Here is a 24,067-nt window from a genome sequence, read left to right on the forward strand (position 1 = left end):
CGGGATATTGATACATTTGATTAAGAAGGCGGTGGTTGCAACAATACAATATTATCTGGACAAGGAAATAATTCCAGCGACCCTCAAACCGTGTACCAATATTTTGGATTTAAATAACATTCTTGATAATAACAATTGTGTGAGTTTTTTTCTCGGTTACAGTATTTCTGTATTCTTCTATTACCCGGTCAATTTTCAACTCCAAGACTGTAAACACCCTGTATTTTTACATTTCTGTACGTATTATAGCTTCAAGACACTAAAAAGTTGTGGCCGACACAATGTAAAACGGGCCTTATGCAATTACATTTGAGTGCAAATTATCAAAAAAGTTGGCAAATTTTTCAGAGATCTACATAGTGTGAAAAAGGTTGTTCCCAAAAAGGTTAAAAAACCATCAAAAGGAATATCTTGGTCTTGTCAATGCAGTGTCATGGTCAGTGTTAAAAACGAATTTGAAAAACATGGAAAAACTTGATAGAAGGTTGGAAGATGCCTGGCAATTATGAACTTGTGAACTGTGACAAAAACAATGTCAAAAAACTGGCATTTATTTAACAGGCAAAATTACATTATAAAAAAATCAATTTGTGTTTTTTTTTTGCACTCAAGTGTACCTGACTTTCGGTTTTGTAATTTTTATCCTGACTGAGAAAAAAATACAACAAATCAAAATAATTTAATTGCTGGCATTATTGTTTCGGAAAATTGAAGCCAAAAATAAATTTCAAATTTTAGTTTCAAATGTCAATAATGACAATAAACCGTGGCTTACATTGACATTTTTTGAATTGACATAAATTTGATGTCTAACATTCCGTGTCCGAAATTGTCCAATAGGAGAAAATCAGCCGCCAATAGATGGTACTAAAACATCAATAATGTTTTCCCCATTTGAATAGTTTGCAGTTGATGTGCCAGACGTCTCCTTTACTAATTTTGGCGCGTAGCTTAAACGACGGCGCGGCGACTTTTGGCGGGATTTTGACGAAATTTTGTGAGAACTTTTAGTTTTATTTAATCTGTCACCTATCGGTTTTTAAGAGTATTTTTTTATTTAAAATAATAATACCAAAAGTTGAAATCTCCATTTTAGAAAGTAATACATCGAAATAGACCCTCCCACATAGTTTCTGCAATGAGATACGGAGCAAAAACGCTTTCAAGTACTCACATTTACATTGACTTGTCAAATTGACAAAAATGGAAAACTGACATTGTCAAAATATGTTTTCCCCAATTGAATAGTTTCAAACCGGATACCAGAGGTCAGCTACTTTGCTGATTTTCTCCTATTGGATCATGTTGGCATATTACCACGTCGCAACTGCGTTTTTTTAAGGTGAAATAAGTCAAAAACTTTTGATTTTTGTGTAAAAAAAAAAAGGATCTCCGTCACAACTGAGCCCAATTGACAAATTTTAAGTCAAGAAACTCGACTCTTTTATACAGAAAAGACGTTCTAAAAAGTGATAGAAGTGGCGGTGGCTGTGGGTGGTCCGGCTTATAGTTTGTTAAATGTTTTGTACACCATGACATAAATTGTAAGATTTGTCGTTTTCGATAATTAAATTCAGGGATGCATGATCTGAACGGCCCAAAAACTGAACTCAAAATACAGGGTGATTCTTAAATAGACCGACAAAAATTTATCACATCTTCCTACGGATAAATGGAGACAAACTTTACCCTTTTTATGTTTATACATTTTAGGGGCAAAACCCCCTTAATCCGTGCCACTTACGGCGTTTATGAATTGTTGCAATAATCAAGTATGTTAATACCATGGTTACAACTACCTGTGCTAACATATCAGTGGCGTAAGCTTTACTTGGAAAATAACTTTAATAAATTTTATTTGAAGAACGTTTAAACAAAGAATTTTTTAAATATTTTTTCCAGCATGTTCTCATTTGATACTATCAAGGATAAAATTTTGTCGGTCTATTTAAGAATCACCCTGTATAACCTTTGAAGAGCTGTGTAGATATATCTCGTGAAAAAAGGCTCAAACAATTTTTCGTCATGGGAACTCAGTTGGATGTCCTTTATCAGCACCCAAAAGATGGTTCATTAGTAAGAGGTTCAAGTCGATAAATGTTTTTTTTTTTAATGATTGAACATTGAACCAAATTGTACTAACAACAAATTAACTGAGTCGTTCCATGCTTGCTGGTCGTTGAATTTGCAGAGCTATTTATAAGGACTGAGATCAATACTTACCTACATGCTCCCTCAAATCCTAATTTACAATGTAAATACATAATATGAAAAATCCAAATAAAAAATGACTTTATTAATACGCAACAATCACTATCGGATAGAAACTTATAAATACGATAAATTATTCTTGAAAGGCAAATACATGAAATTACTTGAAAGTTTTAAATAGCTAATCCATATACTGACACAATGCAAAACATGGTCTTGTTCTCCCAACGAACGGTGCAACTCCCATCCGTGTTATTATCCCAATAACATGAACTGGCGGTGTGCAAACCGGCCCCATTCTTCTGCATGATAGTACATGTCACAATATATTTGTATGGTTTCATCAATTTCGTTAATTCTGATGTGCAACACTCCACGACCGAAGTCGTCCAGTCGTTGACTTTATTTTGGGAATATGCATTACCTCCTATTACAGTTTCTATCGCATCTTTAATGATTTTACTCACATCGTCGACCACGAACTGACCCTCCTCTTGTAGGTCTTGGTCCAACACTTCTTGATTGGTTTTCTCCATGATACTAGAATTCTTCACATTAATTCTTGAAAAATACACTATTTTATATGTAACTCACTGATATTTCGCCTCAAGCGGCACAAGAAATGACAACAAACTCACCCCTTTTCAAAAAGCGGAAACGTCAAAATCATGTCAAAATTGACAAGGCGTGGTAATACCAACCTAACGAACCGTCAATGAACATCACCAAAAAAAATATTAACCTTAAATTAAAGCTATTAAATATTAACATTACGAAGCAATTCTTTTCAGGACATCTCAATGAAAACAATGATAAATTCTTATTTTAATAACATGCAATAATTATTCACTCTTTTTTGCAAATAGAACAAAAAAATGTTAGTATGTAGGTGACCCACCACCAATAGCCCAAAAATACACTAGAACACAAATTCCAGAATTTATTAAAACATGAAAAAAGCGTAAATTGTAGTAGTAATTAAATCTTTAATTAAATATATTTAATAAAAATTAAACAAATATAAATTTAGTTCCCATTGAGGACATATCCTCGTCCCCAATTGTGTCCTCCGAAAAATCTGCCGCGCGGCTCTTGGTTTGGTCTCTGTCTTTGTGGGGGCACTCCAAACCCATGTACGCCACCCACTTGATCAGGAAACCATTGCTTGAAAATTGAGGGTGTTTGTAGTAGAGCAGGCCCCCCCAATTCTTGTGGGTATTTGAACATGAGGAAAAAGTATAAATGGCCAATTAAAATTCCAATCAGTTCTTGAACACCACCCCCGGATATAACCATGTTAAACGCTAACAATACCCAAGGAAGGTACATTGCTTTGAATCGCGTTCCAAACCAGAAATTCACAATTGTGTCTTTATTAAGCTGGCACCAAATGTATAGCACTGAGAGAATCATGGGGTCCAAAAGTAACTAAAAAATACGTTATTTCGATTAAGACAAATTCTAGTTCAAGGGGACTTACAGGCATTTCAAGGAGTAATCCCACAATAACGCAGCATATCCAGTTAAATATTAGTAGAAAAAAGTAGTCCGCAGGTTTACCAGCATAAACACCCTCCTCCAACCTTCTTGAGTAATTATAAAGGAAATATAAATTAATCAGGTAGTGAAAGCCAGTGCTTGGATTGAGAGGGTAATACAGGGCTGAAGTTACTAGCCTCCATATTTGGAAGCGTTTGAGGGGTTCTAAGAACAAAACTAAATTGTGAGGCTTCAAAATACCAAAACGGCCTAATAACGTCAGTCCAACAGTTGACGATAACCAGTATCTTGTAAAAATAGGTACATTTCGGTACCAGTCGCCGAAATCAGACATTTCGACCTTAAATGCAAATTTTTTTACTGATTAAAAAATTAAAACAAACATAACCTAACTTACTAGAAAATTTCGTTAATGCAACTCTTCCGATATTTATAATAACACATTCATAACACCAAGTGATACTTTGGTTTAACAAATATTTTAATTCGAAGATTTACAAAAAGGATACGTGTTTTCAGAATTCTAATAAGTTTTCAACAAATTCGGTAACATGACAAATCAAACTAATGACATGGTCTTCTGCCATTGCCCGCGATATGTGCTGTCAAAAATCAAAATTTCTAGAAGGGTGACGTAGATGTCAAAAAGGTGAAATGTACAGTCAGTTGATTTGAAAATGACGCGTTCGAACAACATTTGTATAAAGACAAAATTACGAAGAACTACATACTTTTTTTAGGTATCCGTAAATAAAATACTTTGGTCGTCACTTTTCTGTAAATCAAACTTTAACGGTAAAGTTAATGAGAATTTCAAATTAATGACAGCTATTAGGTATACGGTGCGATCAAAAAAAAAAAAAATTAGAGTAGGCGGTGATTAAAAATGGCAATCCTGATTTTTGACATCAAATGTCAGCGGAAAGTTTGCGTTTTATTCCTTTTGAGTGAAATAATGTTCACTTTAGAGCAGAAAATGTTTATTACTGTACAAGACGAAAACGGTGAATGATCATTTTCATTTTCAGTTTGTGGGGAAAATTTCCATCCCAGATTCTCAGCCTATGTGTTGCCAACTGTAGAATTTAATCGACGCCTATTCTAATTTATTTTTTTTTGATCGCACGGTATTTTCCTATCAAAAATATGTACCACAGATCAGAGAGAAAAAGATCGGAAACGGCCGTGAGCCTCTTATGTAAAAAAACGACCCCTAATTCAAATCTAATGAACACCTGACTCACCAGAGGCGCAGTAATCAGTTGAATAAATAAAAACCCGCTAAATTCAAAAACACAAACGGGAATTTTGTATTGCTTGTTACTGAATTGTATTTTTTATTATAATGAATTTATTAGTGAGAAATACACATTTTAGTCCAAACAAACTTATTTAATATTAATAAACAAATCATTGGTGTAAAATGTTTTTCAATATTTGATTGTAACTTGAAACTTTAATTTTATTTTCGAATCTGCTGCCCGCCCACAGGTTCCGATTATTGAAAACATTTTCAAGAACAAATTCGTCGAATCTTCATTACATAAATTGACAATATGAATAATTTGTCCTATGTTTATAAAATTTTCAATTAAAACTTATAATTATAAATTATAAGTGGGAAATTAGTATCAGAATTAATAATATTATCAACTTCAATAACCTTCTCAACATTAGTTTCCTCTCCTGGTTCTGAAATCAAAAAGTATGGAAAGTACTCTTTGGCAGTATGTGAAAAATCTTATTAAAATTTGCTACATTTTTTATAGATATAACTTATGTTGGGTATAGCTTATTAATACAAATCTTAGCCATTTTCTTTCCAACTGCTCTTGAGCAAAATGATCACTGCAAACCCGAAAATTTTGTTTGGTAGATATAATTTACTTCTAGTAATTCTTTCCGATCTACAGCTTCTAGCCATTTCCGTGCTCTAAAATTTCGAATATCCGTAAATGATGCTCACAACACTTACAATTTTTATTTACATTGACGAATCTGTGGGAAGTGTAAAAAAGTGAAATCGTTGTTATTCAATTTATTATTATAACAGTATTTCACAATGCAGTAATTGCCGTGACGCATTTTTTAGCAGAAAAACACAAACTTATTAAAAAACTTATTATAAAAATCACAATCTGAAAGTTTCTGCTACGGAGAACTACATACTAGTTAGAGACGAAACGAGATACAAAATTGCTTGATTTTTTGGACCCCAAAAAAAGTAGTACGGCGGAGTAAAAGTGAGGGCGCTTAGAGCGTTTTACCGTCTCAATTTCAAATCGTTTTTAATTAATTTAAATTCAACCAGTTTACTAATTGCTTGGAAAAAAATGCAAAAATGTTGAGCTTTATATTCTTAATAAGCTGTAAAAAACGAACCACTAAATTTTTCACGAGGAATATAAGAAAAAAAAAAATTTTAATTCAAAATCAACGTTAAGACTGTTTGGCATTTCCATTCGAGCAGGCACGTTCGACCGTTTCAGATGGGATGGAGCCGATGGACGGCAGTTGTCGGTTTTCCGGCATTGGGATGGGTTGATGGAGAGTTGACGAAAATTGATAAATCGTTTGCACAAATTATTAAGAATTTTGACTGAGTAATCACTTATCGCATTTGACTTATTTTGAAAGGAATAAAATAATATTTGAAACGTTTCTTTAAAATAAAAAATTGATCTGATTCATGGTTTTGATGTCCAAAGTCACCATTTCACAAAATAATTAATTTATTGTTTTATTTACTAATAAATTTATTAATTAATGTAGAAGTTAAGGGTTGTTTACTATTTATCAACAGTAAAGGATTTTATGTGATTTTGGTGACATTTTTCACAGAAATCGAGTTGTGGCTTCATTTTCAATGAAATAAAATTTTTACAGCAATTCCTAATATTCCAAGTCAAGAGTGCGGTTTAAATTTATAGGGTGGCTCTAATTATGCCGCTGAGTTGGGTTTAACCCAGGCAAAAATTTGTCCTTAAGGGTGTTATTTGCCTGCAACCTTTTTGCCCTGTGTATTAGAATTCCGATAATAAACATAAAATGTCTTAGGCAAATAACACCCTCAACGACAAATTTTTGCCTCGAATATATTCAAATCAGTGTTAATTTTCAATTCTTTACCTAAATCCGCCTTTATGTAAAGAATTAACAAGTTTTTACTTATTTCAAAAGCTATAGATTAAAATCAAAAAATGGGAATCTTCAGCTTTACCACTTTATCATTCGGCTTTTTGAAAAAGTGTAGCAATTTACAAAATGAATTTTTTCCTTCCATTAGGCGACAAAAGATTAAGACAAGATACTCGTATCTTATAACTCGGTCTGGTAACTGTGATTTGGTGCGGTCATTATCGTATCGTATAAGATATCGTAAATTTCGAACGGAACCAATTCATACTTCTGACCACAGAATGGCAAAATTTTACCGAATGGAAACGGATGGCCTGCGGGCACATTGTCTATCCCTTACCTGATTCATGGTTTTGATGTCCAAAGTCACCATTTTACAAAATAATTAATTTATTGTTTTATCTACTACAAACTTCTTCGCATTGATTGCACAAGACGTTGACAAGTATCTTGACCTCTTAATTTAGCCCACACAGGAATTGTTTTGTTTCTTTCTATTATTCGAAAGTTTTATCAGATAGCAAAGGATCACAGGTAAAGGATTTCATATGAATTTGGTCAAATTTTTCTTAGAAAACCTTGACAATGTGCCCGCAGGTCATCCGTTTCCATTCAGAAAAAAATTATAAAGTAATAAAGCTAAAGATTCCCATTTTTTTAAATTTTAATCGATAATCCTTTACCTGTGACCGTCGTTTGCTATCTGATAAAACTTTCGAATAACAGAAATTTGGCCATTCTGTGGTCAGAAGTATGAATTGGTTCAGTTCGCAGCCCCAAATCACCGTTACCAGACCGAGTTATAAGATACGAGTATCTGTCTTAATCCTAAGTCAATCCTTTACTACACTTTTTCAAAAAACTGAATGATAAAGTAGTAAAGCTGAAGATTCCCATTTTTTGATTTTAATCGATAGCTTTTGAAATAAGTAAAAACTTGTTAATTCTTTACATAAAGGCGGATTTAGGTAAAGAATTGAAAATTATCACGGATTTGAATATATTCCAGGCAAAAAGTTGTCGTTGAGGGTGTTATTTGCCTAAGACATTTTATGTTTATTATCGAAATTCTAATACACAGGGCAAAAAGGTTTCAGGCAAATAACACCCAAATTTTTGCCTAGGATAGACCCAACTCAGCGGTATAATTAGAGCCACCCTATAAATTTAAACCGCACTCGTTCACTTGGAATATTAGGAATTGCTGTAAAAATTTTATTTGATTGAAAATGAAGCCACAACTCGATTTCTGTGAAAAATGTGACCAAAATCATGAGGTTATTAAAGAACAGGTTGTTTTAGAGTTTACATTATGAAAATGACAATACTACCCAAAATTTTAATTCCGCAACTGTACAGGGTGCTGCATTTTGGATGTCCGTGTAGGGAATCTCCGAAAGTAAGAGGTTTTACCAAAAACGTGTGATACATTCTGGGGCTCATTTTGGAGGAAATAATATTGGTTAAAACCACATTCCACTATCATCTTTTGTTTTCGACTTATAGACAAAAATTGACATTTTAGCGAAATCTAAAAAAAAAATCACATCTTCTTTATTATAGAAGATACGGATTTGAAATTTCATTTCGCTTTCTGTAAACCGGCTCCTAAACGAATTTATCTTGAAACTACATCAAGTTTGCAATCCGATAATTTACGATCTTGCCTGCTTGCGGTTAGAAGGGTCGGCATCCACAGCAGGGGCTGGTTTATTGAAACGTCATTTTTACTTTGTTCGACTGTACCTTTGACGGTACAGATTTAGCATTTTTGTGGCATTCTCCACATATCAAGATTATGTTAGTTTTTTACATTTCGAATTCAAGGGGAAAAAAGTAGAATTGATGACATTGTTAAATTTAATGCATGACGTATCAACAATCACTTTTTTGATTTAAAATTAATAATTTAAATTTTGCAAACGCAACAAAAGCCAAGTTATCTGTGAGGATGTATTTTAAGATGCGTGTCTAAAAATCGGTTAGAGTCTTTATACGGGCTATTAGACGCGACTGTACTGCAGCAAAACATACAGTGTTGCCAGTTGTGATACTAGAGTACCAAATTGATACTAGATTTTTTTTACTAGATATTTATATTTACTTGTAAACAAATAATAATTTATATTCTCAGCCAAATACACATTATGTGAATGTTAATATATTTTATTTTGTTTTGTTTTGGTACGGCCTATCCACTCCTGTCGTTTGCAACGTTCTGGCAATGCTGTAAACATATTTTCGACGTACACAGAAAGTGAGGTTAGAACAGATTAAATTACAGAAATGTTGACTACAATTGTTAAAACCACGGCTTCCTTGATTAATGAAGGAAGTTTCCCTTCACCCGGCTGGTCGCATTGCAAAAAAAGTGGTTCAGACAGCGTACTCTAATGTATCGCCATCTGTTAATTTCTTCCGAAAACTTTTCTTGATACCATAGTTACCAAAATCACGCGCCAAACGTCGTAATTATTTGAAATTTAAGTTAGAAATTGGATTTCTCTGTGGATATTTGTTAAGAAAAGTTGAGGAGACTGTAAAATGTACTGCTTGTCTAGTACCCTTAACCAATTATTTTGAGTCAAAAACAAGTCCCCTCTTGGAATTAATTTATAATCAAGACAGAGGAAAGCTCAAATATTCATCTGAAAAGTTTATTGCGTTAATTCATTGTCATAGGAGTGATTTTGGAAATAATACCCAGTGTGCCTACGCAAGATGTAGACTACATTTTGAAAACAATAATTGTTTCATATTTAAATGAAAATCCCATATTCTCCTGCGAGGAACATCGCACTGCCTGCGGTATTATCGTTGGCAAATTTTTGCAATCTCTACACACAAAGTACTAGGAAAAAAAGTTATATTTATTCAAAAAAACTAAAAATTTTGAAAGTAAATTAAATTTTCAAATTTGTACAAAATGCGTTTACTTCTTTATCTTATAACCCCCCTACGGGCCTAAAAGACCTTGAACGTATTGGTTGTGCACTTGTATTCTAACAAGCTGTTGCACTCTTGCAGGTTTAGTCACTTATAATTGTCAGGGATTTAATACGGCACAATACACATTACTCTAGTACAATCTTCAATTATTAGAATTAATGGTTAATATTCAAATAAAAGAAAATGAAACCACCTTTATCAGATAGCCACATATCACGAAATTATTTACTTTTCGAAAAAATCATTAGTGTGAGATTGTGACGTGCGTATTTAATTCCTAATGGCATTATACACAAGCGAAATGTGGCCAAATTACGTTTTTATAAATGTACTAACGCCTTTTTGCTTTCCACTGACAGGAGTGTGACAGCACATAACCTTATTAACTGTCAAAATCTTGTACCTTAATGTGGCTCCCTCTCGAAACCAAAAAAAAGGCACGGAACTAATGAATGCGACTAGCCGGGTGAAGGGAAACTTCCTTCATTAATCAAGGAAGCCGTGGTTAAAACCATTACGAAACGACACACATTTTTCATAGCAACTATTTCCTTAGAAACAATCTCCCTACACGTCCAGGATTCAAGAAATAAACTTTTATTTATTTAGCTTCAAAGGTACAGTCTCGTACCTTGCTGACGTCACACTAATAGCGCGTATTATAAATGACTCAGCCTGTATATGATAATAATAACAATATTCGACGAGTTTGAGTGTAAAGCGGACGCTTTATTTCACAAATGGATTTTTAAACAACGAGCGTTAACTAATCAACCACAAGATGGAATAAATGAATCGATTTACACATCCTATTCTGAGAATTAGACTCAACAAGGTTTAAAATTACTTTAAATCTGTTAAAAATAATCTGACGTTTCGTATTGAGAAATGACAAACATTTGTCAAAACTTTCTTACACAGGCGAAAAAAAAATTTGATAGTGTCGAAGAATAAATTCCATTAATTTCAACAATTTTATTATTTCGTAATGAATAAATTTGTCATATGAGAAAAAAATGTATTTGTAAGTATGATTTTGTCTGTTGTATTAGTTATAATAAGTGTGTTTTTAATGTATTTTTTTTCCTATAGCTTTATCTAATGATGTATCCCCCGCTGAGATTTTGACCGCAGTTCAGACACTCTCTAAAAACGGACCGCAATTCGGACCTGAAACACCCAGTATTGAAAACATTTTTTTGTGGAACAGCCACTCCACATTCGACTTCTTTTTTCATAAATGTTATTAGTGTTCTTAGTTATTATGTTCACTATCACTATGTAAAACTTTTGTTTTATCCCAATAGTTTTTTAGTTGACATGATCGCAAAAAATACCAGTTGCTAATAATCAAACACAACACAAAATACATCTCATTTTGTTTAACAGTTTTACATATTTTTTGTCGCCTTTTTCGTTACATAGTTTACACGCAAAATTATTTGTTAAATAAAAGTTCAAATTAGCCTGCTTGAAGGAATCAACTTTACCTATCTCTGTGATTACCATACAGCTCTAAAAGTGATAAAATTGATAAACTACCATTTGCTCTAATTTTTCTAATATATCCGTGTGTACTTGCCAAGATAAGACTCATAACAGTTCCAATATTATCAGAGTTCCATGAAAGTGTCTACAAAAAATGAACAATGGAATGGACTTTTATAAAGAGACTTAAAGTTCAAACCCTATTAATACGTCTTATCAGAAATGTTCTATTGACCACATTAGTGAGAAAAAATAAAAATTTTTGAGGGCGGCAAAATCACTCCTAGATCTAGATGCAAGTGATGACACTAAGATTAGAGAAAAATCTATTATTGTTATTTTAATTACACACATCTGATAACCCGCAGGTAGGAATGCTTTATCTTGTTTATCAAACTTTGCACTTTTAATGATTTAAATGTTGAACATAGGTTAAATTTTAAATGACTGTTGATAAAAGTTTGTCGAGTGTAGACCTAAACATGTTTTGGGACATTTGCTGCTGTCGGCGAGACAAAAAAGGTAAAACAGAAGAAACTGCCAATTCAAATTCAGGTGAGTTGTGATGTTTATGTTTTAATAAATTCTTATTATGTATTTGTAGTAAATGAATCTCAGAATACTCAAATTAGTGTTATAAGCGCGAATGGCACTGGGGAAAATGGTTCAAATAGTCCCTACCGAGAGCGGACAGGAACGGAATCCAGTGTTTCTAGTATGCATAGTATAAAATCGTTTTATAGTGTCAAGTCAACGATGTCGCGAGACGGAGATTTCTACAGTATCTGTAGTGAAGAATCTTTTAAAAGTACTTAGTAGTTCTATGACATTAAAGTTTATATGTCTGAACCTAAATGTTTATTGTATATTTTTTTTGTAATAAATTTATTTATGAAGAAATGCGTCGTCCTATACATTGAATTTTTTTGAAAATAGGAAATATATAGGTGCGCCAGAACTCGCGCCCCAGAGAAAAATGTCAAATGCCGGGGGCAATAGGTCGCCAAAAAGTGCAGCCGAAGAAGTAATTTTTGCTTGCATAAGACATTTATTAGACTCTTAAATCCACCAATCCCAGAAGGGCAACTCAAGGTGTGGTTGAAAAATTATATCCGTTGCTAGGTTACGAAAATAATACCAATTTGCCCAGAATTTAAAAAAATCGCTGGTCTACTGTAATTTTGAGTTTGACATTTATTAATTTTCGTGATGTGGGTGACATAACCTGCTAGTTTCCAGTCTTTTTCTCGCTGAAGAGGTTGTACACGAGTATAATGAGACAGAATCTCCTTAATTATTATTAATAATTATGAAAAATTATTTTGAAACATTCTGGAAATTCCTGATGAACCGACTTCTCTAAAACTTCTTCACAGGTATTGTTCCTTCTTAACTTTTTCTTCGATCTGATACACATTAACAAACCGATAAATGAATTTTAGAGCTTGAAAACTAAATAATTTTTCAATCACACCCTGAGGTGCCCTTCTGGGATTGGTGGATTTAAGAGTCTAATAACTTTCTTATGCAAGCAAAAATTACTTCTTCGGCTGCACTTTTTGGCGACCTATTGCCCCCGGCATTTGACATTTTTCTCTGGGGCGCGAGTTCTGGCGCACCTGTATACATAAATTGAAGTAGATGAGAAAACATCTTTATAAACATAATTGATTTTTCAACTTTAAGAGTTCTATATTAATTATTATTATTATTGATGACAATAATAATATGAACGAAAATGACATGTTATAATATCTTATCACATCTTCAAAAACCTTAGCTTTGCACAAGCTAGTTTAAAACAAAATTAACATTTGAAAACACTTGCCACAACGCAGTCAAATTTGGTAATGAAAATAGTAAACTTTTTACTCTCTGTTTTAAATGAACTGTGTATTTTCCATGTCGAGATATTTCTAGTTGTAATCGCCTCCAAAAAATTCAAAATACGTCTTGTAGTTTCGTGTTTGATCTTCGTAAATAAGACAGCATTTCAAATAAAATAAATGAGCTTGGCTGGTTGAATATTTTTGTATGTGCTCACAAAGTTTTACTAACGTTATCTTCAAATTACTTAAAAGAAAAACTTGTGTTCAGAAACAGCCTTCAAGAGAAACCGTTAAATTTACATCACACCTCCACTCTCAAGATCTCAAGATTCCATACTGTTTTGTCTCGCGGAGATGTTTTACATATAATGCAGTTACTCTTTATAATAATCTGCCAAAAGAAGTTAAGTCATTTTCGGTGAGCAAATTTTGTGCTTTTTATAAAAAAATTCTACTTTACTGTCCAAAAAAATATTAGTGTTAAAGTACCTTTATTGTTTATTCGATTTTGTACTCATTATTGCTGTCATTACTTCTTTCTTTTTTCTTTTGTAATCAACTAAATTTTAATTCAATTTATATGTTTACTTAGTTGAGATTAAGTTGAATAGCCTGTTGGATAAACTTCGCCTACCTATGTAAAAAGCAGCGCGCTTTTACCCTACATACCGACTTTGCTTCGAATAAATTGTGGACTCTGACTTTGTACATTTATTTTAATTATACCTCAGTCCACTATAGAGATGACCTATTAATATTAACAGGTTTTGATAACAATAGTACAATATACGTAGAGGTCTTAGAATTCTAAGTTATCCGTAAACGACAGGATTTACAAGATAGTAGGATCGGCGATGGCGATGGGACAATGGGTCCCTTTGGGCGTTATTCACCAACTCTCACTTGTTTTCTAAAATTTTTAAAGCATCAACTTTTTCACGTCAAACACCTTGGAAACAAATAAATTTTATATCAAAAGTCACATAACACATTTAAATAATGTTTCAAAAACTTTCCATCATGATCTTCTTTCTGTACTTCGCTCAAACGTTGGCGGAAGACTCAAAGCAAAAAGAATTTCGAAGCAACGCCGAGAAGTACCTTTTCATTTTCGGCTGCATCATACTGGTGACCAAGACTCGTCACTTCATCATAGTAAGTTTTTCCTTACTCCTCATTATAAGACTTAATCTCAATGCAGAACACCGGAATCCCTGTCCCTTACTCCGCCGTCTGTATGATTTGCGGCGTACTGTGGGGAGTCGGAACTTGGTATAGCCCCTTCATGACCAATATCGCTTCAGTTTCGAATATTATCATCAATGAACTTGATGTCATCTTTCTTCCGGCGATGGTTTTCAGCATTGCCATCTGCATGGATATCCACACCTTTCTTTATTCTCTTCCACAAATTTTAGTTATCGCTTTCCCAGGTATATTTCATATAGTAACAAATTCACAATTTTTTAATCAGTTGCCATTCTTGCGAGCGTCATGTTTGGAATACTGATGCGCTTGGTGATCGACCGGAGCTGGTCAGTGGCTGATAGTCTGTACTTCGGGGCGTTAACACAAGCTATCTACCCTACAGAAATGCTCCGGTTATTGAAAGAATCTGGACATCGCACAAAATACGTCTCGATTTTGCTCGAAGGAGAAACACTTCTATCGGTTTCAATCGCTGTAGCATTCACACAAATTTTAGGGTTGCATATTGGTGGATGGATTGCCCACTGGTACCAATGGATGATGGGGTTGGTGCGAACTCTCGTCGTTGGTCTGTTGATTTTTTTTTCGTAATTGTGACTACATTTAAATTTATTAGCTTTGCCGTTAGGTTGCCTCTTTGGAGTTTTCGGAATTTTTCTCATGAAACTATCGTATACCGACACTCCTGGACTTTTAATGGTAACAGTATCAATGTGTTATATGAGTTATTTCGTCGTTCATTGGATCACAAATGCTGGAATTCCTGCCTGTACCATTTGCGGAATTTTCATGGGGAGAGCCCGTGCAACTCTTTCGAAAGAGAGGGAAGAATCAATTATTGATTTCTGGAAAATGGTTGTTACCATAATGTGCGGAATTCTTTTTGTTGTGGCTGGAGTAATTGCACCGATTATTTTACGATACGACACACAATTGAAAGATTATATCCTAGTCTTAGTCACTTATCTCATGGCGAATGTGACACGATTTCTTAGTTTTTTCTTGTTTTCGCCGATTTTATCAAGGACTGGTTACGGCTTGTCATTCCAAAATATGGTGATTTGTGTTTGGGGAGGTTTAAAAAACCCTCTAATCTTAAATTTAGCAGTAGACTTGACTATGAAAGTTTATCTAGATAATGCACACCAAAGACAAATTCTTTACTTACATGTCGTCGGTCTGTATTTGTTGATGCTTTTCATTAATGCTACTTTTATACCAGTTCTGTTAAGATCTTTAGGATTAATGGAACTGTCCCTCTCCAGAAGAATTAACATGAACAACTGCTTGAAATTTATAAATGAAGCAAGATCACGGACCATTGCCATCCTAAAAATGGATAGGTAATTAAAAAAAAAACAATTTTTCCTACATAAATATGATTCAAGGTTCCTTTCGGACGCGAATTGGCCACTGGTATCCGAATGCACGACTTTAGAACATCCCTACAGAAAAAAAACTTCAACTGAAGCGGAACAAGAAGAAGAAGAAGAAGACGAGTATCTCCTATCCTACAAATTCACATTTTGTCCAGATTGTCAAAAAGAGGTACCAAATGAACCCTCTCCTAAAGAAATGAAAGACATGATGAAAGAAGCCAAACTCAGAATTCTCAAACTAAAGAAAACAGCCTATTCGAGACAATACGAAAATGGAATGATTTCAAGACATGCGATTCGAACCATGCATCAAGCAGTAGAAATCGCTATGGATAGCCAAGAAGCGACGATCGAACTCGATGGCCTTTACAAACTGTTCGAAAAAGAGGTTGCTTCCATCCTTGATGCAGTTTTCTCAAGTCAAATTTTGCCAGGCTTTCTTCTTTAGATTTCTTCGAAATCATCTCCAGAAGATCCTCAAAAACAAGGGTGACCAACTTAAACCGCCACGATTGGAATGGCGCTTGTGGTGTTATCGCATTGTTACCCATGTTGCCTTTACCATTTTTATAAACATGGTCGTTTTAATTCAGACGATATTCATCATATATTATTTTGCCACTAAAGTGGAAAAACATCATGTAATGTATATTGTGATAGTCAATGCTGATATTTTCTTTTTCATTATGTACTTAACTGAATTCTTATTCAAAATCTTTGCCTATTCGTGGATTTTGGTTTGCAGGCATGGATTTCGAACTTACTTCAGGTAGTATAACAACTTAAAAAAAATCTAATCTTATTTTTTTTTAGATCGTGTTGTAACGTCTTAGAATTTATAATTTTAATTGCTGTATTTGCTCTAATTATCTTTCATGGTGTAATAAACTTAACTAGAGCCAATATGTGCTATTATGTTGATTTAGCAGTTTGCATTCTTCTCGGATTAAGATTATTGAGGGTTTTGAAACTTGTTAACTATTTGGCTTTTTGTCGAAGACTGCCTGTTGCCTTGACTAAATATTTGGATGCTAAAGTCGACAAACATAGGGCTTTAGCTTTTGAATTGGGAAAATGTTACATTACTGGGGAAGAAGAGATATTAGAGAACCTTCACCAAATCGTCGATAATGACAAAATTAGAGAAAGTATACGAGAAGGAATCGAAAATGATCGTCTTGCCATAACCAAAAGATTAGGCTTGGCCCAAAAAGAATCACCATGGGTTACCACGACTGTCAAAACACGACTGGCCATGAGAACAGTCTTAAATAGTTTGAAGGACGATATTTACGAGTTGAAACTTTCTGGTTGGGTTGACGATCTTGAATATGACAAACTTTTGAAATCCCTATCGAAAAGATATAAATATGTTGATGCAGTGAAACTGATTCCACCTCCGACAAGTAAAGCTGTTTTTAAGGAAATTTCTTATATGGGAGACGAACCCGAGTTGATTGAATTTTTGTACACAAATCTGTCTACAAAAAAATTTGATCCAGGTGAAGTAGTAGTTAAAGAAGGAGAAAATCTGGAGGGAATCTACATTCTGATCTCGGGGATGATGATGGTGTCTTATACACCACATCCCTTAATTCTTGACAATTTGAAAGAAAAAGGATCCATACCTGTTGTGGATCACATATGTTCACTTACGTACGACGAACCAATGAGTGAATATATTGTCCCAGGAAATAGTATAGGCGAACTCTCAATACTATCTGGGAGGGGTTACGATGGTAAAATCATCTCAGAAACACACAGCCAAGTCTACGTTTTGTATAAACCAATAATAAAAACCGCGATGGAAATGGACGACGATCCTGTCAATGGACTCGAAAGCCGAATTTGGAAATACATCAGTTTTAAGAGAGCGTTGACTGTCATGATGAACGTACCTTCATTCCGGTCTTTAACACAACAAAATCTAAAATACACACTCGAACGTTCATTTATACCGAACCTTTCAAATTATAAAGTTTTCGTTATAAATGAAATGATGGAAGATATTATCCTCATAGAAGGTCTTGTTGTTGATTTTAATACGAGGGACGTATATGCGGCTCCGTGTTATATTCCAAGGTGACACCTTAAAATTAAAATTATACTTTAGTCTAAGGAATTTTAATAGAGCATGTCAGAGACTCATATTGCCGAGAAGTAGTTTTGCAAATTTTGACGTAATAATAGAAACGAAACTTTTGATAATTCCCGCCAAAGATTTCGATGAATATGAGATAATGATCCATGAAGAAAAAACTTGTGAACTGGTGAGGCTTTCATTAATCCAAGTTGAAACTAAGACAATGTTTTAGGTAAGCAATGAAACAAGTAAATGTTTGCAACATTTAATTCAAACAAAAGCGTCTCTGAGTGCAAGAGTTGCTAAACACAAAAAGAGTGGAGTACCAAGTCTTACTAAAAATATTAGACGAAAAATGGCAGGAGGGATTGATTCAACTAAGAGCAAAATGATTTTCGTAGGAAAAATTTTGTTACAGCTGAGTTTTTCTTGGTCTATAATAATTACCTATATTATTAGTTTTATTACTTCGTTCAATTTTTCATATTTGCAATAACAAAATATAGAAACAGAAAGTCTTAGCTGAAACAGAACATATTTGCAATAAACCAATTATTTTTAGATGGCGTCTAAGTCGAGAATGTCGACCAGTTCAGGGCCTAATTAATTTGTTGTTGTGTTTTTTTACTAATAGAAGAATTTTTGCTCAAATTCGAAATCACATGATTTTTTATTCATAATCATAAAGCAAAATGTAATAAAATTACCTTGCATGTGAAAAGTTGGAAAATATGATATTTCAAACACTGATATGAAATGTTATAGTTCAGGTTAGAAAGTGGTGACTTATCAGGTTTCGGGTTGGGAAGTACCTAACCATTTCCCAACCTATGTTTTTTTAATTTTCTGTTGCTCGTTCAGGAATTTCCGTTCAGGAGGAGTATGTACAACGGTGAGCATTCAATTTTGGTAAGTAATGTCATTTTGAAACTTCATCTTTGTGTACGTTCCATTTCAGTATTACTATTACAGGGTGTTTCACACAACTTTACGAAGCTTGCGCCAAATTTCCGCACCCAAATATGCAAAATTCACAAAACACTACACACATTTAATTATTTAATTTTTGGAAACCCATCACAGTCGTTGTCAAATTATTAATAGACATAAACTGCAGTTTTTCAGAAACAATTATCTTAACCACTCACTAACTAAAAATGTAATTTTTGTTAGGATGAACAAACTAGAGGAGATTATCCAATTTTTCAAAATTTGTCGAGTTCGTAACGGAATGTGTATACTGATTGCATCTTACAGGCGCAGGCCTCGTAAAATTGTGTGAAACACCCTGTATAACATCGGACATTTTCGTACAATATAGTCAAGTTAAGTAACAAAAACAATCGACGTTATTTTGACAAATGTCCTTTAACAAAAGAAAATTTTATTTGTTGCTTGCTTAATAAAAACGTAAAATGCAATTTCAAAATTTGATAAATTTACAAGTTTTATGTTCTTTAAAGACGATGATTGTGAAAAAATACCATGTGATCGAAAAAAATAAATAAATTAGAGTAGGCGATGAGTAAAATCCTTCAGATGGCAATCCTGTCAGCGGAAACATTGACAAGGTTGCGTTTTACTCAATAATATTCACTTTAAAGCAGAAAATCTTTATTGTTACAAGTTATTACAAAAATGCTGTACAGGGTGCTGCATTTTGGATGTCCGAATAAAGAATCTCCGAAAAAAAATATATTTGTAACAAAATATTTTTTTATAACTATACTCAAAAACTGAAATACATATTTTGATTGATAATAGTTGGCCATGGAAAAACTCTTTCACTCCAAATGTGTAAATAATAATCAATAAGAGTTTTGTGAACTGTAAAATAGATGAAAAAATAGATAAAATTATAAAAATTTAAAAAATACGATACGGTAGAAGTATTGAACAATTATGCGAGCGCCTCTGAACAAAAATTATTATATATTTTTAAGAAAACCACAAATATGAAAAACAAAGGTGTCAGCAGCCCACACAATTAGAAAAAACATTTTTTTGATGATCTAATGGAGGTAGGATAACGTTTCACATAGACGGAATTTAGGTATTTGAATAGCCATATCGTCATTTTTGTGTCACATAAAATTTATTTTATTGAAGAATTAAAGCGGCTTTTTTTTACAACACTGTATGTAGTTACAATGGTAATGTTAGCTTGTTTAAAAACAACGAAATGTTATTAGTCACCAATAAGTTGATTTACGATTTATTTTGCGTTTTTTTCGTTACTTAGTACTTAGAAAACTCTTTCATTAATGACACTGGTTGAATAATATACCAGGTGAATAAAAAGTATGGAACCAAACGTTTTTTCCTTAAACTATTTATTTTTTGAAAAAACTAATTGATGAGTGATAAAGTACTATAAAAATGTGATGATTTAACAAGAATAAAATTTTTCGACATTTCCTTTTGTTTTTGGGTTCTACAAAAAAAAAAAATTAAATGGCAACCCACTATAAAATCATTTTCTCGTAAAAGCTATACTCTAAGGATTACAACTATCTGCTTTATATTTAATTTTTTCAAAAAAATTTTTCACATAAATTGCAATTTTGACAAAAAAAAATCGCATAACTCAAAAACAAAACAAAATTTCGTTCTGAAAATACGATCACCTTTCTTATATTACTTTAATTTATATTAATTATTATTTTCTGGAAGCAAATGATTAAATATAAAACCGCTTGGTTCCATACTTTATATTCACCCTGTAGTTTAAATCTTTTTAGTTGAAGATGTAACATTTTTTCATGGCCAACTGCGAATAAAAATCAAAAATAATTTTTTGCTAAAACTGTATTATAATAATTTGTTACAAATATATATTTTTTAGATAAGAAAAAAACAAGCTTTCTAAAAATGACATAGCCATCTATGGATTCCCATTTAAAAAAATACAAGTTTATATTATTACGGCTAAACCAATAACTAAAAAAAAATGTTAGCCACATTATTAAATTCCTCGTAAAAAAGCGCCTCTGTAATGTGTTTATTTCAAATCTGTATCTTCTATAATAACGAAGATATGAATTTTTTTAGATTTCGCCAAAATGTCAACTTTTGTCTGTAAGTCGAAAACAAAAGAGGATAGCAAGATGCGGTTTTCACCAATATTATTTTCTCAAAAAATGAGCCCCAGAATGTATTACTCTTTTTTGGCTAAACCTCTTAGTTTCGGAGATTCCCTATTCGGACATCCAAAATGCAGCACCCTGTACAACACGAAAATGGTGAATTTCTCCATTTTGTGATGCTTGTCCTTGAAATATGCAGGATGCGCCAGAACTTGCGCCCCAGAGAAAAATGCCATATAAGGTAAGATACCAGGATCATGGAAAAAATGTTAAAAAAATTTTATCTACAGATTTGTCAACAAGAAATTACCACCTAGGATATGAACTTTTAGAAAAATTACGTTTTTCATGTTGTTTGTAACTAGAATTTTCAGAAGTAGTTTTGAATGCCTAAGGATCGATGGTTGTTGTCGGTTGACGTTTTCTGTCAACCTGCTGTCAACTATCAATTAAATTATGCATACAAGCTGACAGGTGACTTAACCTAAATTTTGACACTAATTACGGTATCTTTTGTTTGTCACCAGAAACCAACCTAACCAAATTTATGGCAACCTATTCACAAATATCTCTAAATCCTAGGGGGTAATTTCTTGTTGATACGACAATATGAAAATTTCGAAGTTATGAGGGTTTCAATTTTGCACTTTGAATCTATTTATATTAAAAGAGGAAATAAAGAAGCTGTATTCTAAATTGTAACTCTGTTCCATGTTATTTGTGGTTTTTATTGGCAAAATTTTTGTACCTTTACTAAATAATTGTAAAAAAAACATATACTAGATCATCAGTATCATTAAATAGGCATAAAAAAATGTCAAATGTCAAAAAATGAATGGCAACATTTTTTGACAGAGAATTTTTTAAACATTTTTTCCATGTTCCTGGTAGCTTATTTTACTTGAAAATTTTCTCTGGGGCGCGAGTTCTGGCACACCCTGTATTTGCTAGATTTCGTGGAAGATGGTATACAGGACAAAGGAAATAAAACCATTAAATTCGTCGCTATGTTTCGATACCTTTATTGTATCTTCTTCAGGCGAAGAATTTTCGTTGCCTGAACATGGGAGGTATGGCACAGTCAAGGAAGAACTCTTCCTTCCTTTGTCCTGTATACCATCTTCCACGAAATCTAGCGAAAATGGTGAATGTTGGTCATCAAATTTCACCTTGGTAAGAAGTAAAGTACTATTTGTATATATTTTTTTATATAGGGTGCGCCAGAACTCGCGCCCCAGAGAAAATTTTTAAGTGAGGTAAGATACCAGGAACATGAAAAAAAATGTTTAAAAAATTCCATCTGTCAAAAAATTTTGACATTTATTTTTTGACATTTGACATTTTTTATATCTATTTAATGTTACTGATGATCTTGTATATGTTTTTTTACAATTATTTAGTAAAGGGACAAAAATTTTGCCAATAAAAGCCACAAATAACATTGAACAAAGTTACAATTTAGGATAGAGCTTCCTTGTTTCCTCTTTACATAGCCTATAGAAAAAACTTGGAAAATTATTTTTCCAGCAGAAATAAATAGAGTCAAAGTGCAAACTTTAAACCCTCATAACTTCGAAGTTTTTATAGATAACATTTTTTAAACATTTTTTACATGTTCCTGGTATCTTACCTTTTTCTCTGGGGCGCGAGTTCTGGCGCACTCTGTATACAAGGTGTTCGCGGATTGCGAGCAAATATTTTAAACGCTAAAAGCATTCGTTATGAAAAGACCACACAAATTCCCAATCCAAATTTTTGTTTGCAATTTCCCCCCATGATTTTCATGAGCCGTTCAGTGTCCTTGTAAATTGGAAGTAAAAATATCAATGGATATAATTTGCACCGTGAAAGTTTTTGTATACAAAAAAGGATAACTCTGTAGACAAAAAGTTATTAGGTGTTACAAGCGTCAGTTTAGTCAGTCGTTAATGCGCTTTCGGCTGAATTGTGCCATCGATTTGAAATCAAATTGTAAATCAAATCGTTATGGCCAACAACTCAAGCGCCGAATTGACTAGTGTACGGGCATTACTTTCCAAGACAGATTTTCACTAAGTTTTATCCATGGCAACAATAAAAAACTCAATAGTGTCAAACAATTACAAGTCATAAAAATGCTAAAAAAACTCACGCTGATATTTCTATTTTTTAGCCTTTATCGGCTAGGTTTTTGCCAAGCAGATGACAAAAATATGTCTCTCGAGCAAAAAATTCAGTATGAATTAGATAGACCACTTAAGTACATTTTTTTGTTTGGTATTATCTTCTCCGTGTCCATAATTCGCTTCCTTGTGAAAGTAAGTATTAAATATTTTCCGTTCTTATTAAAATGCAACTTCAGATTGGTGGAATTCCTATTCCTTATTACCTCTTTAGCATACTTATTGGCATTTTATGGGGAATTGGTTCATTGCACAGCGATTTTATGCAAAGAATGTCGAGTGTTGCCCAAGTACCGATCCATCACATCAAAGACGTTTATTTGCCAGCTATTATCTTCACTACTGCTTTTTGTATTGATGTTCATGCATTTTGGAGATCTTTGATGCAACTATTCATAATATCTGGACCAGGTTCAAAATGTCTTATAAATAATTTGTTCTCAGTTTAGTAGTAGGAATTTTGATTGTAGGTTTGCTTCTTAGCGCTTGCATGTGTGGCATGTTGATGCGATTAGTGATCGATACTAAATGGGGATACATAGATGGACTGATTTTTGGCGGTCTGAATTGCGCAGTGTATCCTTTATACATTCTCACATATTTGAAGGAATCAAACATCCAGAGCCATCATGTGACAGTCTTGCTCCAAGGAGAAACTCTCTTTTCATCAATAATCACTGTTACGTTATATGATTTTTTAACGGCTAATCGTGAAGGATGGGTTATATACTGGTACCAGTTTGTATGTTCACTCATAAGATTGTTGTTTTTTGGTATTTGTAGTCAACGTAAAAGTTAAAAATTTATTAATTTTTTTAGCGATACCAATCGGTTACTTTTTTGGATGGCTAGGTGTTATTTTGATGAGATTTTCTAACAATAATACTGTCAAACTTATGCTACTTACATTGTCAATTGCATACTCAAGTTTCTACTTTACGCGATGGATTTGTTTTGGTGGAACTATCGCAACCACGATAGTAGGAATTCTCATGAGTAAAGAACGAATGTCTCTTTCAAAAGAAATAAACGA

General features: G+C 33.2%; 3 protein-coding genes and 1 long non-coding RNA gene across 10 annotated transcripts; 2 read left to right on the top strand and 2 right to left on the bottom strand.

Annotated features, from left to right (window-relative positions):
* Positions 1-2,275: 2,275 nt before the first annotated feature.
* LOC123010798 (dynein light chain Tctex-type) lies at positions 2,276-2,936 on the bottom strand. 4 transcript variants are annotated; one of them, XM_044407923.1, is made up of 2 exons: positions 2,806-2,936; positions 2,276-2,751 (listed from the first exon to the last, which is right to left on the bottom strand). In XM_044407923.1, the coding sequence occupies exon 2, from the start codon at positions 2,745-2,747 to the stop codon at positions 2,385-2,387; it is 363 nt and encodes a 120-aa protein (XP_044263858.1). In that variant the 5' UTR covers positions 2,748-2,751; positions 2,806-2,936; the 3' UTR covers positions 2,276-2,384. The 4 variants fall into 4 exon arrangements, with proteins under 4 accessions (XP_044263858.1, XP_044263859.1, XP_044263860.1 ...); XM_044407924.1 differs by having other exon boundaries at positions 2,276-2,759; positions 2,806-2,905; XM_044407925.1 differs by having other exon boundaries at positions 2,276-2,785; positions 2,850-2,902.
* A 200-nt stretch (positions 2,937-3,136) lies between these two features.
* Positions 3,137-4,313, bottom strand: LOC123010797 (derlin-1). 2 transcript variants are annotated; one of them, XM_044407921.1, is made up of 3 exons: positions 4,109-4,313; positions 3,692-4,071; positions 3,137-3,639 (listed from the first exon to the last, which is right to left on the bottom strand). In XM_044407921.1, exons 2-3 carry the CDS (start codon positions 4,043-4,045, stop codon positions 3,238-3,240), a joined length of 756 nt encoding a protein of 251 aa, XP_044263856.1. In that variant the 5' UTR covers positions 4,046-4,071; positions 4,109-4,313; the 3' UTR covers positions 3,137-3,237. The 2 variants fall into 2 exon arrangements, with proteins under 2 accessions (XP_044263856.1, XP_044263855.1); XM_044407920.1 differs by having other exon boundaries at positions 3,692-4,051; positions 4,109-4,312.
* A 6,654-nt stretch (positions 4,314-10,967) lies between these two features.
* LOC123011359 lies at positions 10,968-12,144 on the top strand. Its single transcript, XR_006413140.1, has 3 exons — positions 10,968-11,654; positions 11,718-11,841; positions 11,891-12,144. It is a non-coding gene; the product is annotated as an uncharacterized LOC123011359 (long non-coding RNA).
* A 1,939-nt stretch (positions 12,145-14,083) lies between these two features.
* Positions 14,084-24,061, top strand: LOC123011644 (sodium/hydrogen exchanger 10-like). Of its 3 annotated transcripts, none has more exons than XM_044409192.1 (14): positions 14,084-14,270; positions 14,317-14,548; positions 14,590-14,892; positions 14,941-15,667; positions 15,713-16,091; positions 16,138-16,472; positions 16,517-17,785; positions 17,835-17,973; positions 18,019-18,183; positions 18,349-18,695; positions 23,025-23,169; positions 23,214-23,445; positions 23,505-23,807; positions 23,854-24,061. In XM_044409192.1, exons 1-10 carry the CDS (start codon positions 14,115-14,117, stop codon positions 18,391-18,393), a joined length of 3,750 nt encoding a protein of 1,249 aa, XP_044265127.1. In that variant the 5' UTR covers positions 14,084-14,114; the 3' UTR covers positions 18,394-18,695; positions 23,025-23,169; positions 23,214-23,445; positions 23,505-23,807; positions 23,854-24,061. The 3 variants fall into 3 exon arrangements, with proteins under 3 accessions (XP_044265127.1, XP_044265129.1, XP_044265130.1); XM_044409194.1 differs by having other exon boundaries at positions 23,249-23,445; XM_044409195.1 differs by lacking the exon at positions 14,084-14,270 and having other exon boundaries at positions 14,475-14,548; positions 14,590-14,650; positions 14,707-14,892.
* The last annotated feature ends 6 nt before the right edge of the window (positions 24,062-24,067 follow it).

Source organism: Tribolium madens, unplaced genomic scaffold, assembly GCF_015345945.1.
Source record: "Tribolium madens isolate multiple individuals breed KSU strain unplaced genomic scaffold, Tmad_KSU_1.1 Scaffold_91;HRSCAF=231;Tcas5.2_LG7, whole genome shotgun sequence".
NCBI lineage: Eukaryota > Metazoa > Arthropoda > Insecta > Coleoptera > Tenebrionidae > Tribolium > Tribolium madens.